Source organism: Gnatocerus cornutus, chromosome 5, assembly GCF_029298725.1.
Source record: "Gnatocerus cornutus isolate USDA-ARS CGAHR chromosome 5, icGnaCorn1.1, whole genome shotgun sequence".
Taxonomy (NCBI): Eukaryota; Metazoa; Arthropoda; class Insecta; order Coleoptera; family Tenebrionidae; genus Gnatocerus; species Gnatocerus cornutus.
In genome coordinates, this window is record NC_142237.1 from 13,247,639 (window position 1) to 13,262,254 (window position 14,616).

Sequence of the window (14,616 nt, forward strand, 5' to 3'; positions counted from 1 at the left end):
ATGAGAAAATTCTAAATTTTTGTAGTTTGGCTTGACTGCCAACAAGAGGCTTTTGTGAGTAATTTAAGTGTTTCACTGCTCGATCATTTCAAAAAATTGTCGTCAAATGTTAAATTGCAACGAAATAGAGAACTTATTTTGAAATGACGGTTACAGTTTTTTTATTGTATCAAATGCAAAGTAAGAAAATGAAATTTAACAATTTGTATAATTGTAGTTTTGTTATCATTATTATCATTATTATCAACAAACAATTATGATCTACTTATCTAATCAAGCATATCATTATCTAATAATTATTTCGTGAAATCGTAGATCTAAATTGCTAAAACAATAATAAACTGTAAATACTTTTAAAATAGTCATTACTGAATTGAATTTGTTTCAGGCAGCTAATTTCCGACTCGTTTAAAAAAAATGCTTCATAGAAAATTGAATAATCACAAGACCCTACTTTTCTCGTTTTTTCTCTTTGCATTACCTTCTTAGAAAAACAAAAAAATAAAACACATATTTAATACTCTTTATTTTTGCATGGTTCCGTTTACCGAATCTTTTAATATTTGTAAAAATATTGACACACCAGTAGACTACACTTTTATATTTACACAATTGCTTTAACAACTTGTTTTGTTTTATGTACCTAATGCATAAATTTCTATTTCACAATAAAAATTAAATAAACAAAATACAAAGAACCATGAAATGTTCACAAACATTCATACATGCAATTTCTGAAAAAAATAAGAAGACACAATGGTAATGATAAAAATTGCTTGATTACTGCGACGTCAAAGGAGACATGCCCCCTTGACGCAGCTCTGTAGTACCAGGAGTTTCTAAATTAGTTAACAGTTGTGACAGCCAGTGTTTTGTAGACTTATCTTCTTGAAGACAAACTGTGAAAGTATTATCTCTTAGATGGTCAGGGAGGCACTGTCTTAAAGCTTCTCTAGCCCTGAAAATAAATCAGAAGTCAAGAAAAAAAGAGCAAGACAAGGTAAAAACAAACCTTGGATTATCTGACAGTCTTAGATAACACCTTACAACATGTTTCAATAATCTTGCGCTTGGTTCTTTTGCCAAGGCCAGCACCATTTTACCCTGAAATCACATTATTACAATGGGCAAACTTTTTTAAATGAGGACTTACTAAAATCATAGCCACATGACTAAACCTATCATAAGTTTGACAAATGTAGGAGAGACCACTATCATCTAATAAAATTTTTTGTAAAATAAAAGTTGCCACAGTTTTGCTCAACTCAGATCCTGATTCCATGATGCGTAGACATAATGGGATTATTTCAGTAGTGAGGAGGAAATTTATGACTTCTTGTTCATCAGTCTGCAATTATAATATAAAAAACGTTCATAAGAAATTGAGAGATTACCTTAACCAAAGCACCTATAACTCCAAGACTTGTTAATCTCAAGTACTCAAATGGACGAGTTTTAGACACTGTATGTAAGAAGGGGTATAGAAAAAGAGGTACATGAGCTAGTAAAAATTGAGATCTAGTTTCAGGATGAGACGCCACACATTGAAGTAGAGCCAAAGCATTGCAAACCCTTAAAATAAAAATGTTCATATCACTGTATTCTTTGGTTGTTGATAAAACCTGTTGGACTGGTGCGCCGTCAAAGTGGCTGGATTGATAGCAGGATAAATATTGATAATCTCCTGCAACAAAGCAGCTGTTGTTCCAAAGCTGTTCCACAACATGGGGGCCAAATCAGGTACAACTTCACGTTTTTTACTAAAACGTAACAAATTAGCTCGATTTTTCCCACAAAAAAACATACCTTAGTTCCAACAAAGCATTCTCTCTTGTTTCCGGATTTGTGAGTTCCAGAATCCACTGGAAAACCTTTTCTCTTTCCACAGTTTGATTTGCAGGACTCGGTTGTGCACTCATCATGAATAATCTGAATTAAGACTATCTCCAAAACACACGTAATTTGGCTTGTTTTGAACAATTTTCTAGAAACGACAGTTTAGCTACACCTACACACTACGAGAACTGTTATGTAACGAAAACGAAAACGGAATTTCGGGTTTTTGTATTCGAAAAAGATTGTTTATTTACTTCAACGGGTTACTGTTCCACAAATAAATATACAAACTGTAAATAAAGCGAATTTGACGTTAAATTGTTTGACACGAGATGACAGATAAATGACGATTCTGTCAGTCGGCGGAGCGATGCGCATGCGCTGGAATGAGGTTTTCCGGACACAGAAAGTTTCGTCGATATTCGCTGATTTAAAAAAACCAAAAAAATTGTTTTATTAATTGTGATATTTTAGTGTTCAAAATCAGAGATTTGGAAAATAATAGATACGGTTACCATATGGAAATTTAGACATACGTTACACAAAACATGTGCAACAAGAATTTTTATTTCTGTCTCTATCTATTGCGTTGATTCCTATCGCTGATACGCTTATGCAGTATTGTCTCTCTCGTCAGGATGGAACCAATCAGGGATCATGACGTAGATCGTTACTCGAATTTTAAATGGCAAATCCAAATTGTCATAGCTAATGTCAGTAAAGAACTTTGAATGTAAAGTTTTGTGAATTTAAAGGTTTTAGACGTTATTTCTCTTGTATGTTGCTAAATTTTGTGACAAGGTTCTTTCATCACTATTTCGATTTCGTTTTGCTGTCTTTTAATGTTGAAACTTTAATTCCTTAATAGGCCGAAGCTCTTCTACATCAAGTGGAGACTCCCACAATATGAATGCGGTAAAAACGATCATTTATAGCTCCACAATTAAACGATATTGATACAATTCTCAGTGTGCATAACATAGTTTTCAATAGGTTTAAGGTCAAACACTAATGACAAAATCAAAATTACCAACGTGTGACTAATACGTTTCTAGTCTGACACCAGAAACCTGGCAAAATGGAGAAGCTAATTCAAACAGCCTAGATTAATTGTAAGAACATAGAAAACTTTACATTAGACCCAGACTTCTGAAGAAGAAAATGCAGAAGGTCTCTTTTAAGATGTATTTGCCACTATTTACATCAATTTGATTTTGTTCCTCGTCAGAGTGTAAGAAAAGAGCACAGTCTTCTTTCGGTCTGCCACGATCTGCTTTTACTCCTTTCTACTCATTGTCAACCTTTTTGCCTCTGTCCAAATCTTAAACAGAATCTTATTTCCTACAATGTCACAGGTTTCCTAGCGTGTTCTTCTTTCTTTTCTTACTTGTCGTCAGAGCTGTCCATTATTTTGTTAACCAGTTCTGAGCTTCATATTCTTTTGGGGTCCCATTTTAATGTATTTTTTTACTGCTTCCATTTATATTTCTTCAATACTTTGAACATTTCTCCATTCATCCAATTTAGTTAGGTACACCTTGGATTTTTATTAACTAGGATATTTCTTTCACTTGAATCTTGCTCTTTTCTCTCTTCGTCAAAATCCATGTTTTTCTTCCTCTCCGTATGTTTGGTGACTTCCGTTTCACTTATAAATCATCTGCTAATCGCATAATAATTCACTTTCTTTGCACTTTGTAGTCTGTGGTTAATTTTCAAATTTTGCTTCTCAATTTCTCCACAGACGACGATTTAGTTCAGAAACATGCCAGTTGTAATATTCCATTGATTTTTATTTCACTAGTTAGCCCTAATGTGTACCATTTCTTCTCTACGCTTATTTCAAAATCTGTTTCGACAGTTCTCGCACAAATTTGTTCAAATGCGACTTGAGCCAAAAATTCCTCTTTGAACTCACTTTCTGTCGCCTGTAGTATGCGACATCCGTGGTTTTATGGTACTGAGAGAACTTGTTGTGTTACAGTACGTTGGATTACTCATTTTGCTGTGAACTGTCACACATTACAATTTTTGTCAATCTGTTTGTCAAGTTTTAAAATTAGCCAATTAAAAACTCTCCATCCTGGCGAGAGAGATAGGTATACATTGTATCCAGTGAATGCGTGCATCAGACAAGGACGAAAGTTGTAAAGCTAGTCGTAGATATGTTTCTAAGACTTTTGACTATGTCCCCCCATCTATTAATTCCCAAATCTCTGTTCAAAATGTGTTTTGTTCAAAAGATAAATAAAATATTTTTAAATATCTAGCGGTAAACTAAAAAAAAATGTACAATTTTCAAAAATTGAAAAAATGGTGGATGCGCCTGCAAAAATTTAAATTTAAATAAATTGTACATTTTATCTATTGTAATTTTATACAAAACCGAAAGGGCTTACCAGTTTTTTTAGAATTGCATGTTTTATGTTACTTCAAATGTTCCTCTAGCATTTTAGATGATGGGCAAAGATATTCAGATTTTATGGCCGCTGGTGATTGTCAAATAAATTTTAATTGTGTTCTCTACATAATTATGAAAAAGTTAATAAGCGAGTTAGCAAACTGTCCATGAAATAACAAACAAATTTAATGGTTTTGGCAAAATTTATTGGGTGGTGATATTGCTGATTAAAATTAGCTAATAAAATTTTAAGTAGTTAGCGTCATCTGTCTCCCGGAGTAAAATGTAAACGGCCTAGTCCCGTTACAGTCATTGGCACCGTAGAAAGAGCCATCTGGAGTAGTACTACAGAAATGTTTTAAATTCCCGAGCGCGAGTGTAACTGTAAATGCAAATTCTAGGCCCTTTGAATGTAGAGTTATAATGAAATAAATAATTTCCGAAAAATATTTATCTTTGATTTATTTATCCGCCGAGTTCTTGTCAAGTCTCTTTATTTAACAAGAACTTTGTCCACGGAAACGCAATGGTATGATAATTGAAAATAATGCCTTCCTGCAAGACAACAATGAATAATTCCGTTGCGTTGAAAGAATAGAGCCTGCGCTAGCGTACACCGGAACACGGATGGCAACAGTCAGCTCTTAGGCAAGCGCAGTCATTAGTTGGTCGTCCGCTTCTAGTGCGTCATCCTGCAAACACCCGGAATAATCCGGGCGATGGCATCCACCGAGTGACGATAAACGCTTCACGCAAACACAAAAAGAGAAACAACATGAACTGCTCAAAACAACAGAATCGTTAGGATTCTTCCAACTCAAACAAACACTAAATCAAATATCGAAGACGAATATAATCAAAATATACAGTGAAATTGTGCTACTGCTCTTCTTGACGTCGGTTTATTTTTGTCTATTATGTTAATGGATGAAAGTGTGCCACTTCACGAGATGAATTATTAGGAAGGATTATCACAGTGATCTTCGCAGTGAGTATGGATTTATACGATTCTCAAGTTTGTTTGGTTTTGCTTGTTGTTATGAATTGATTTATGCGAAGCGTCTGTTTGGCTAGACAATCCGAGGGTGATTAATACGTAATAAGGGGAAGAGGTAATGTCGATCCTTTATCATTCTCAACTGCGATGTTTATTGAAAAATTCCAAAGTGTCACTCCCGAATTATTCAATTTCAAACAAACCAAATTTATTTCACAATTTTTATTTGTGGATATTTTAAATTTTTAATGAGTTACGATGGAAAAGTTGGTCAAGTGGAAGTGTTTTTACGTTGATTTTTAACGTTCCACTTTTACATTTTTTTATTTCCATCGAAGCTGATTTGTGATTAGATTTCATTAAAGTTCCGGATAGTAATGAGTTCTGAGTGATAACAAGTGAAATTACGGGCTGTCTTGCGTGTAATATGTATAAAATCCTTCTAATTTTACATGGTGTGGAGTAACTGCGTGATAAATCTATTAGTCACAAATACCTGGATCCAGTTTAATTATTCCGGTTTATTGGTGATAAAGTGAGTTTTTCAAATAATTCAATAATGTTTCGGCGTCATTTGCCATTAGGTATGCACTCAGTTAAGCAATCAATTATTCAAATTTTTGCATTTGCATTATTAGATATTAAAAAAATATTTATTTTCGGTCCTGCCTAACAACTTTATAAATTAATGCATCATTTTATTGTAAACGAACTAAAAATAAGAATATTAGAAAAATAAGAATACTTCTCCAATTTTTCCAGTTTTAAAAGTTCCTAAATCAAGCCCAAAAATAGCCACAATTTTAGCTAATGTACTTCAAACCATTCGTATTACTTAGGGGCTGCTCCAGCAGTAATGCAAACTTTTTTTGGGAAATTTTCGGCAGTACAATTAGTGCAGCTTTTCTATAAAAAACTTTAAAGATGTATGCATAAAGTGCCTTTTTCGTTGCAGCTTGAAGATGACGAGTAGAGTTCAAACAGGACCTTTAGTACCGCCCAAGCCCAACGGGACAAGATTTCCAAGTCTGATGTACCCAACTGATCCCAAAGTAGAGCTCTGTGCTCGAGTCGACACTTACTATGATCTCACAACCGCAGCCGTTTTTTTAGTGTACATAGTTTTTGGAGTTCTTTATACGTTTTTAGGTAACCCACCGTTCCATTCAGTGCTTTTAAAAACTAAATCTTTTATGTAACTTCATAATTCAGTTTGCAAATTCAATAGTACAGTTATCTAATGTTTCGGTTCTTGAAGTTATATTCGGCTTCTGGTTTTGCGCCACCACATACGAAAAGTGCAACCAACTGTGAATAATTCTTTATGATGATAATTACGATGTGGTCAAGGTCGGATCATAACCAGGGTCATGTGAAATCGTGCTACACATTGATCGTGCTTGTATTCAAGCTCTACTTCGTGTTCTATCGGATTTTACTAATGAAAGTTGTTGATTTCAGGTTATCAATGCTTTAAAACCGTCATGTTTCTCACAGGATTCATCTTTGCTTCGGCTATAGTTTATCTCATTTGTCTTCAAGGTGAACTCATGCCCTCTTATGGAAACGCAGGTGTGCAATTTCTTCGACATTAGATTTCTTATGTTGCTTTGTGCTTTTTCGTTTTTTACCGAACATCGTTCATTTCTAGAAATTCGAGAAACGAGTTTCTCTTGGGACTTTTATTTTACCACCTGTTCGTAGCAACAGTTTTTCGCTATAAAGTAGGTTGTAAAAATTAATTATAATTAGGAACTATAACTTATCTAGACAATTTTACGCTCCGCTAAATTCTCCAGTCATTTTCTCAACTCTATAGGAAACGTAGCTACAAGACTATAAAAAAGAAGAGAATTAATTAGTCGAATTAATGACTATATTCTGCCCAGCTTGCGTCCAGTTATAAAAAGATAAATATCTCCAAAATTTAAAAGAACTAAACATTTCAGTTTTAAATTTAATTCATGCGTTTAACATAAAAGAGACTTTAGAAGTCGCTGACCTCATAACGAAGGAAGTCCTTTCTTATATTTTCACTACATGACACCTTCCCAATTAAAAAGAAATTTTCCTGCAATCAACTTGTCAAGTTCAAAAGAAACCGAGACAAAATTAATTCTTCTAGCCGAAAGTGGAATTCTAGAAATATTTTACGTTCTTTCGGTAGTTTCAAGCAAACGAATGAAATTTCAAGGCGTCGCTTTAATTACGGAAAATAATTTCTTTAGAAATCAGAAATTAACTGCTATTAACTTAGAGACACCTTCAATTTACGGTACCAATTTTGAAATAGCTGAATAATTCTTTTTTCTAATTTTAGACATCGTACCTTGAAGTAAAATTACTTGGATCACGAGACATAACTATACGGTTTGACAAAATAATATGTTATTTTCTATTTTTATAGTTCTTTGTCAATTTACCGCTACAACATGACATTTTTCAAACGAAGACGCAACTACTTATTTGATTTAATTATTTCCTCGATGTCCTTTTTAATACTTGTATCAATATTAATAGGTTGTGTTCATTTCCGGACGTTCCTATTTCATTTCCGGTGTTCCGTTATTACTAAATTCAGTTCGATGTTAAGCAAGAGTTTTTATTTATTTTGTTTCTATTTTTTATTCACTAATACACAATACACTGTTTTTTATCATATTATTTATTTATACATATTTAAAAAAAAAATTGTAACAATACGTTTGTAAAGATTTCACGATTTTTAATTCAGCGCTTCTGTCCCAGAAATAAAGATTTCGCGACAAATTTTGACTGTCAAAGACGAAAAACTTGGTCAGCATTTTCTATTTAGGTATTGACTTATTTTTTTTCATTGACATTCAATCGCTTTTAGGTGTGGCTCTGCTGGCCGGAGTGCTTTTCGGACTGATAACGATGCTGGTCCAATACGTTGGTCTTTTCGTAAGTGGTCTCCACACCGGCGTCCTCATGGGTGTAGCTTCACTCTTAGTCACCGATTACGTCATAAACACCTCACCCAAAGGATCAATTTGGCTTTGTGTCGGAATTCTGCTAGCCCTGGCTTTAACATTCGCAGTACTGACTCTCTACTTCCGCAAAAGTAATACATTTCCCCCTAAAAATATCCTCTCTGACAGTTCTTCCTCAGGTTTGACCATCGTCTGCACCAGCATCTACGGAGGCGCGATATTCTCCACAGCTCTCGATTACTTCATCGAACGCCTGTCGATGATATCCTGGTTGTGGCAAAGAATATCCTTAAAACCAGTAGAGCCTCCTCCATGCTGGTTCTCTTGGTTTATTCTAGCTGCATGGCCATCGTTCTTTCTTACGGGGTTGATCGTACAGTGCGCTGTTACAGGAAGAGGGCTTCATCATGAAGGTAAAGGCAGGGAAACTCGAATTTGTGACCACTGTTTTGTTTGTAGTTTCAATCGGTCGAAAGAAGCAGAGGGAAACAATGGTCCGCGGTCAAAGCCGAGCAGAAATGAGGCAAAATAAATACAGATATTTGTATCAAGTTCGCACAGCTCATGGAGACGTTATAAGTCGGGTAAGACTTGTAATTTGCAATCACTGCAAATTCTTGTTGTCTCTTCTGTAGAATTTCGTACAAGCCATGCAAAATAAAGATGCACATCAAAGTGGAGGCGTTGGTGAATGTAGCACCTTACAATCTGACGCCACTCATTTGACTATCTTGCCAGATCTTCAATTAGCAGCGTATGCTGAAAGTGAAGATGATAGTAGCCAGACAGAGGTTATTACACACCGTCGTCAGTGAGATTTTTATGTTTTTGAATTTTTATTATAAGATGAAACGAAACCAAATCTATTTATTATTCTGTATATTTTATGGTATGTCAAGGTTTTAAGACAATAACGAGATGATAATGATAATGTTTGGCGATTTTATTGTCTTTAACAGAGTAGGACTATTTGCGGACGGAATATGTTCTCTTCTTTGTATTATTTTAATAAAGAAACACACCCTCAAATTTTGGTTTTACTTTCTCATTATCAATCGACAAATTTAAAAAAAACATAATAGATAAATACTTACATCATAAGTTTTTTCATTATTATTTTTCGATTATTAATATTCAAAACAACACTTTTTAGGACAAGATAAAATTAAAAAGCAATTTTCTATAAAATTAAGTCAATTTAATTCGCAATTTTGAGTAAATAATTTAACTTAAAAACTGCAGGATAAAAAACTGGAAGCTTAATCTTTCCTCAAATTTAAAAGCAAGCGAAAATTTAAATTTAAACAGAAAACTTATAATTTTGACATTTTTTCCCGCGTTATTTCTAATTTTGCGCTGAGACTACACCGTCCTCAGGTTGGTAGTCCTGTATAAACAACTTGGAAGCTTCCGATTGGCTGCTCATTAAATAACCACTGACGTGCCGCAGTCTGTCATGTGTTCGATGTGTCAAATCGAATTCTCCCACATGTTATTTTGAACAAAGTCTTAAAATGTGTGAAGCTGTGTGAAATCGTGAAACTTTTAAACTTGGCACGTTTAACAGTTACATAAGCAACAAAACAAAGTGAATAAAATGCAGAAAAACAAGAAATTTATTTTACAAGCTGCAGTCATATTCGTGGCATATTTTTACTTTGGAATCTTACAAGAAAAAGTGACGAGGGGTAAATACACGTACGAAACGACAGATGATAAAGGAGAAACAGTGTATGTGACGGAGAAATATTCGTACTCTTTAGCTCTTGTGTTTGTGTTGTGTGCAATTAATTATGTGGCTGCAATTTTCGTGTTGAAAGTGTGGCCTCAAGATGAAGATAAGACTCCTAGAGGCTATTATATTAGTATTGCTATCACCTACTTGTTAGCAATGGTTTGTTCCAACATGGCCCTCCAATGGGTTCCTTACCCAACTCAAGTTGTGGGTAAATCAGCAAAGCCTATACCAGTCATGGTACTTGGAGTTTTACTAGGGAACAAGTCTTATCCTTTTAAAAAGTACATTTTTGTGCTCCTTATTGTGCTTGGAGTTGTTTTATTCATGTTCAAAGATAAAGGAAAATCATCCCAGCAAGATGTAGGCTTTGGTTTAGGAGAACTTCTACTAATCCTCTCCCTCACCATGGATGGTCTAACTGGAGGAGTTCAAGTAGGCTCAACAGTACCAAAATCACAATCCTTATCTCTTATTCCAGGAGCGTATTAGAGCTGAAAGCAAACCATCAGGCCAACAAATGATGAAGGCTTCAAATGGTTGGTCAACTCTTTTCCTAGGAGCTGCCCTCATTATCACAGGAGAGGGTTTGAACTTCTTTGAATTTGCCCACAGACATCCTGTTGTGATCACCAACTTGTTGATTCTAGGCCTGACTCAGGCAGTAGGCCAAATGTTCTTATACAGCATGGTAAAAACAATTTTGCCCAGTTACAAAAATCACGGTTTTGTAGGTTTCAGATTTTGGTCCTCTGGTCGTTTCTGTTGTGACAACCACACGGAAATTCTTTACTGTTTTGGCCTCCGTTATTATATTTGGAAATGCACTCAGTGTTAGACAGTGGGTTGGCACAGTTCTCGTTTTCAGTGGTCTCTTCTTCGACGCATTTTTCTCTAAAGGAGCCGTAAAGAAGTCTCCTGGAAATAAGTCCTAAATTTCTATATTTATTTGTTGAAGTTTTATACATGATATATTTTATTATACCTATTTATGATTGAATAAAATAGTGAAGTGGATAAAGAAGGTTGTTCACAAACATTAATTTATTTGTTTCAGCAATATACAGAACATACAATTAAAATACTTATAAGTAAAAATGAGTCAAAGTAATATCATTGTTACAACAAACTAAGAAACTATTCTAATTAGTCAACAAGCTCAAAAAGTAACTTGGCTATAAAGTTTTGTATAATTGACGGCATCACAACAGTTAAACGACTTTGAGCTTATAATATTGTATAAAAGATTTGAACACAGGACACACAAGTTGTAACACTTCATTAGCACTATCAATATCGTTAAAATTACAGTATAAAAAGTAGTACGAATTTTAGCAACACACAATAGAAAATATCAGATAAAAAATATACTTCAAGACGCCATTAAAAAAGTAACTGTCAGTTACGAAATACTCTGTACTTTTTACAAAAACATTCTCAGTCAATTTAAATTAGATATTTGTTATGTATAACTGTAACTATTATATACAAAAATGTACAAAAAATATATTACACCTAATATAATGTGCGCTCAAGCGAAAATTTGGAAGCATAGAGAAATTTGGTGTGCATCTTTATAAAATTTGTTACGTTAATTGATCTGTGACGAGGGCAGTATTATGGGTCAGACTGTTGTTTCTTCAAAACGTGCAACAAAATGCGAGAAATAGTCGGCTGAGAAACGTTCGACCTGTGTCCAAGTTCATTAAAAATGTATCAACTGACACTATTGACTTAAAAATAACAGGCACAGACGAACCAAGTTTGAACACACGTCGCTCATTTCAAAACTGACCATGATGTCAATTGTTGATCTCTTAATTGTAACAAAAAATTGAAATAACATTATGTAATTCTATTTATGAGGTGCGATAGAATTATTGAACGTTGTTCTAGAAATTTCATTATTTTTCAGTGACTCACTCAGAAATTTGCATGTTTAGTTTTTGTATTAGAAATACAGCAATCAAAAAAATTAAATTACAAATTAGTCTTTCAAAAAATGGATATTTGAAGGAGGAGATATTAAATGAGCAACAGTTTTTCCAAAATAGTTCGAAATTTTTGGATAAAAACTAGGCACATTTTTACAATTTAAAATTTCCGAACCACTTAGTTTTTGTACTATGTATCCATTGTTCGCGAAGTTTTCGGTTTCCTTGAAATTAACGTTGAAGTGCAATTTCAATAAAACAATTCAAAGCTGCATAATCACTCAAATTTCACGGTGAGATCGTTTTGGAAGGCTCGGCTTCGATACAAATACTATATCATTGGTAAAACTGCTTTTTAAAACGATCATAGACACCAAAAATTCCATTGTTGTTCAATTCAACAAGTACAAAAATTGACTCACAGTTAGGCTTTGATAATAAATACTGTTTCTATAGAATTTGAGGCCAAACCGGTCGACGAGCTTTTTCCACGATATTTCAAGCTCTATTAGGTAACACTGCACGGTAATTATTGCTGTGTACGATTTTCCAACATCAGAAATATGTACAGTTGTAGATATAAAAATATACATTTAAAAATTACGTAGTGTTGCGAAAGCAGGAAATTTGGACGTGATGGTAAGTTTGTCGAGGTAGTCATGCAAAGACTCTTGGCTTTTTCAAACATAGGCCGCCTGTCTACCTCTGAGTCTATTGAAAAATACCTTCCAACTATGCACGGTTTTGCCCGACCAAATCCAAACACTGGATGTGATCCCCACGATCATGTACATTAAATATTTGATCATGAAAATGGGGAACAAAGGACGTGAAGGGTTTTGGCGAACACCAGAAGAACAAGGGACTGAATACCTGTCTTTCTGACACATGTCGTTACTCCACGTTACCATCCAGTCATCGTAATTTAATTGTTCATAGAACAAACAAGCTATGACGATCATCGCTGGAACAGCATATAAAACCGAGAAGACGCCGATACGAATCATGAGTTTTTCTAATTTGTCGGTCTTAGTGCCGTCATGTTTCATTACTGTACGAATACGGAAAAGAGAGATTAGACCTGAGGTCAGGAATACCAACCCGAAGACTAGATAAATGGAGAGAGGGATAAGCGTGAAGAGTCGGAGAGCTTCCACGTTCCAAATGCCGACGTTGCAGACCCCGCTGAGAATGTCGCCTGTAACAAATACCATCAACTTATTGTTCGGGCTTTTTACTTACAAAACTACCATCTACTTTGCCCATGGCTAATACAGTAATGGTCTTGATGGCAGGTACCGCCCATGCCGCTAAATGGAAATACTGAGAATTGGCTTCAATCGCTTCATGGCCCCATTTTAAACCAGCTGCCAAGAACCATGTCAGGGTTAAAATCACCCACCAAATACTAGATGCCATGCTAAAGAAATACAGAACCATAAAAAGGATAGTACAGAACTCGTATTTGGTTCCTTGGGTAATGGTGCTGACTTTTTCGATCCCGTTTTCGGAGGGCGTCGGTTCCTTACATGCTATAGAATCTCCAGCTATGAACCCCACAACGTATGCGAGGGCTACCATTAAGTAACACACAGACAGGAAGATAATGGGACGCTCTGGATATCTAAACCTGTCTGTATCTATCAAAAATGTACAAACTGTGAAAAGACAACTCGCTGAGCAGAGGACGGCCCACGTCCCGATCCATACTCGTGAAAACTGTCTTTTGTGTTCATTGAAGAACATCATATGGCAAGGGGCCCCACAGTTCTTCACAGTTTTGTGACCAACAGTTAAACTGTAATCTGGACTCTTTACTTGAAACTGCACTGGACACACAAAACCAAAGTTTTTGGTGTATTTTGGGTTATAATCAGTTGTCTTCACTCTCTTAAAATCTGGAGGGTCAGTCGCTGGTGACACTGATATGTTGTGTTGCTCCATACAAAGATTAGAATTCTCAGGATACTTTTCGCAGTTGAGATTTTCAGGCCATTGGAACCCAAACTTTAGCATCACCCCCTCACATCCCGATTTGGCAGATAAACACAATGACCGACAAGGGGGCAACGGCTGCTCCAAAATCGTGCACACAGGGAAATACACTGAGCATAAAAACAATTGTAACTGGGGGCTACACTTGATTTTTATCAATGGGAAATACTGATGGACTTCAAGACCCGCTTCTTCTTGGGTGTTGTGCCCCAATAAATTTGGCATAACGGTGGCATTATATGGGATATCGATGCAAAAAGGCACTGTGATTTGTTTACATTTATCATGTTGTGGGTTTTCTAACCCATCGTGCTGTTGGCCATTTGCAATGCACGATATTGTCAAAATAAAAGCCCACCTCAGACTCATGATTTTTCAAGATGATGAGCGGATATGGTGTTGAGGGAAATTCACAGATAAAAGCATCACTTGGAAGTTAAAACTGGACACTGTGCGAACGAAAATAGTCGGTAACATTACAGTTATGAACACAAACACTTTATTTAACGCCGGCCACCATATTGGACAATGGTGGTGGTTATCGTCACGGTTTGGGGAGATTCGCGCTGCCAACCGGTAAGATGTTACTAGGAGTGGCGAAGGTTACAACACAGCGTTTAAATTTGAATATTTTAGACGAAAAAAAATTGATCTTCTTGTAACCACTACAGTTTTAGTACGTTATTACTTTACGTAAAATAAAGGTATAAAACAGTTTTTTATTTAAATAAATTATTAGATTATTACCTTAAGAGTTTTATAAA

At 35.2% G+C, this 14,616-nt stretch overlaps 4 protein-coding genes across 4 annotated transcripts; 2 read left to right on the forward strand and 2 right to left on the reverse strand.

Annotated features, from left to right (window-relative positions):
- Nucleotides 1-509: 509 nt before the first annotated feature.
- Rcd-1 (Required for cell differentiation 1) lies at nucleotides 510-2,218 on the reverse strand. Its single transcript, XM_088035782.1, has 6 exons — nucleotides 1,807-2,218; nucleotides 1,623-1,760; nucleotides 1,395-1,572; nucleotides 1,154-1,348; nucleotides 1,013-1,104; nucleotides 510-958 (listed from the first exon to the last, which is right to left on the reverse strand). Exons 1-6 carry the CDS (start codon nucleotides 1,920-1,922, stop codon nucleotides 781-783), a joined length of 897 nt encoding a protein of 298 aa, XP_087891908.1. The 5' UTR covers nucleotides 1,923-2,218; the 3' UTR covers nucleotides 510-780.
- A 2,915-nt stretch (nucleotides 2,219-5,133) lies between these two features.
- LOC148174750 (transmembrane protein 198) lies at nucleotides 5,134-9,217 on the forward strand. The gene is made up of 7 exons (XM_088037212.1): nucleotides 5,134-5,225; nucleotides 6,190-6,383; nucleotides 6,696-6,806; nucleotides 8,092-8,319; nucleotides 8,368-8,601; nucleotides 8,648-8,772; nucleotides 8,824-9,217. Exons 2-7 carry the CDS (start codon nucleotides 6,197-6,199, stop codon nucleotides 9,001-9,003), a joined length of 1,065 nt encoding a protein of 354 aa, XP_087893338.1. The 5' UTR covers nucleotides 5,134-5,225; nucleotides 6,190-6,196; the 3' UTR covers nucleotides 9,004-9,217.
- A 397-nt stretch (nucleotides 9,218-9,614) lies between these two features.
- Nucleotides 9,615-10,947, forward strand: meigo (Solute carrier family 35 member B1 homolog meigo). Its single transcript, XM_088035442.1, has 3 exons — nucleotides 9,615-10,358; nucleotides 10,405-10,614; nucleotides 10,658-10,947. The coding sequence occupies exons 1-3, from the start codon at nucleotides 9,786-9,788 to the stop codon at nucleotides 10,856-10,858; spliced, it is 984 nt and encodes a 327-aa protein (XP_087891568.1). The 5' UTR covers nucleotides 9,615-9,785; the 3' UTR covers nucleotides 10,859-10,947.
- A 2-nt stretch (nucleotides 10,948-10,949) lies between these two features.
- Nucleotides 10,950-14,417, reverse strand: fz (frizzled class receptor). The gene is made up of 2 exons (XM_088035441.1): nucleotides 13,108-14,417; nucleotides 10,950-13,055 (listed from the first exon to the last, which is right to left on the reverse strand). The coding sequence occupies exons 1-2, from the start codon at nucleotides 14,219-14,221 to the stop codon at nucleotides 12,538-12,540; spliced, it is 1,632 nt and encodes a 543-aa protein (XP_087891567.1). The 5' UTR covers nucleotides 14,222-14,417; the 3' UTR covers nucleotides 10,950-12,537.
- Nucleotides 14,418-14,616: the final 199 nt, after the last annotated feature.

Bases quoted from the DNA above. Each gene is read 5' to 3' on its own strand.
- Rcd-1 (XM_088035782.1), bottom strand. From the start codon at position 1,922: ATGATGAGTGCACAACCGAGTCCTGCAAATCAAACTGTGGAAAGAGAA. The intron at 1,349-1,394 runs GTAATCTCTCAA...TTATAATTGCAG, and splicing joins TTATAGGTGCTTTGGTTAAG to ACTGATGAACAAGAAGTCAT. The intron at 959-1,012 runs GTTTGTTTTTAC...ATTTATTTTCAG, and splicing joins AGACTGTCAGATAATCCAAG to GGCTAGAGAAGCTTTAAGAC.
- LOC148174750 (XM_088037212.1), top strand. From the start codon at position 6,197: ATGACGAGTAGAGTTCAAACAGGACCTTTAGTACCGCCCAAGCCCAAC. The intron at 6,384-6,695 runs GTAACCCACCGT...TGTTGATTTCAG, and splicing joins AGTTCTTTATACGTTTTTAG to GTTATCAATGCTTTAAAACC. The intron at 8,602-8,647 runs GTAAAGGCAGGG...TTTTGTTTGTAG, and splicing joins AAGAGGGCTTCATCATGAAG to TTTCAATCGGTCGAAAGAAG.
- meigo (XM_088035442.1), top strand. From the start codon at position 9,786: ATGCAGAAAAACAAGAAATTTATTTTACAAGCTGCAGTCATATTCGTG. The intron at 10,359-10,404 runs GTAGGCTCAACA...CTCTTATTCCAG, and splicing joins GTCTAACTGGAGGAGTTCAA to GAGCGTATTAGAGCTGAAAG. The intron at 10,615-10,657 runs GTAAAAACAATT...ACGGTTTTGTAG, and splicing joins AAATGTTCTTATACAGCATG to GTTTCAGATTTTGGTCCTCT.
- fz (XM_088035441.1), bottom strand. From the start codon at position 14,221: ATGAGTCTGAGGTGGGCTTTTATTTTGACAATATCGTGCATTGCAAAT. The intron at 13,056-13,107 runs GTAGTTTTGTAA...TATTTGTTACAG, and splicing joins AGCCATGGGCAAAGTAGATG to GCGACATTCTCAGCGGGGTC.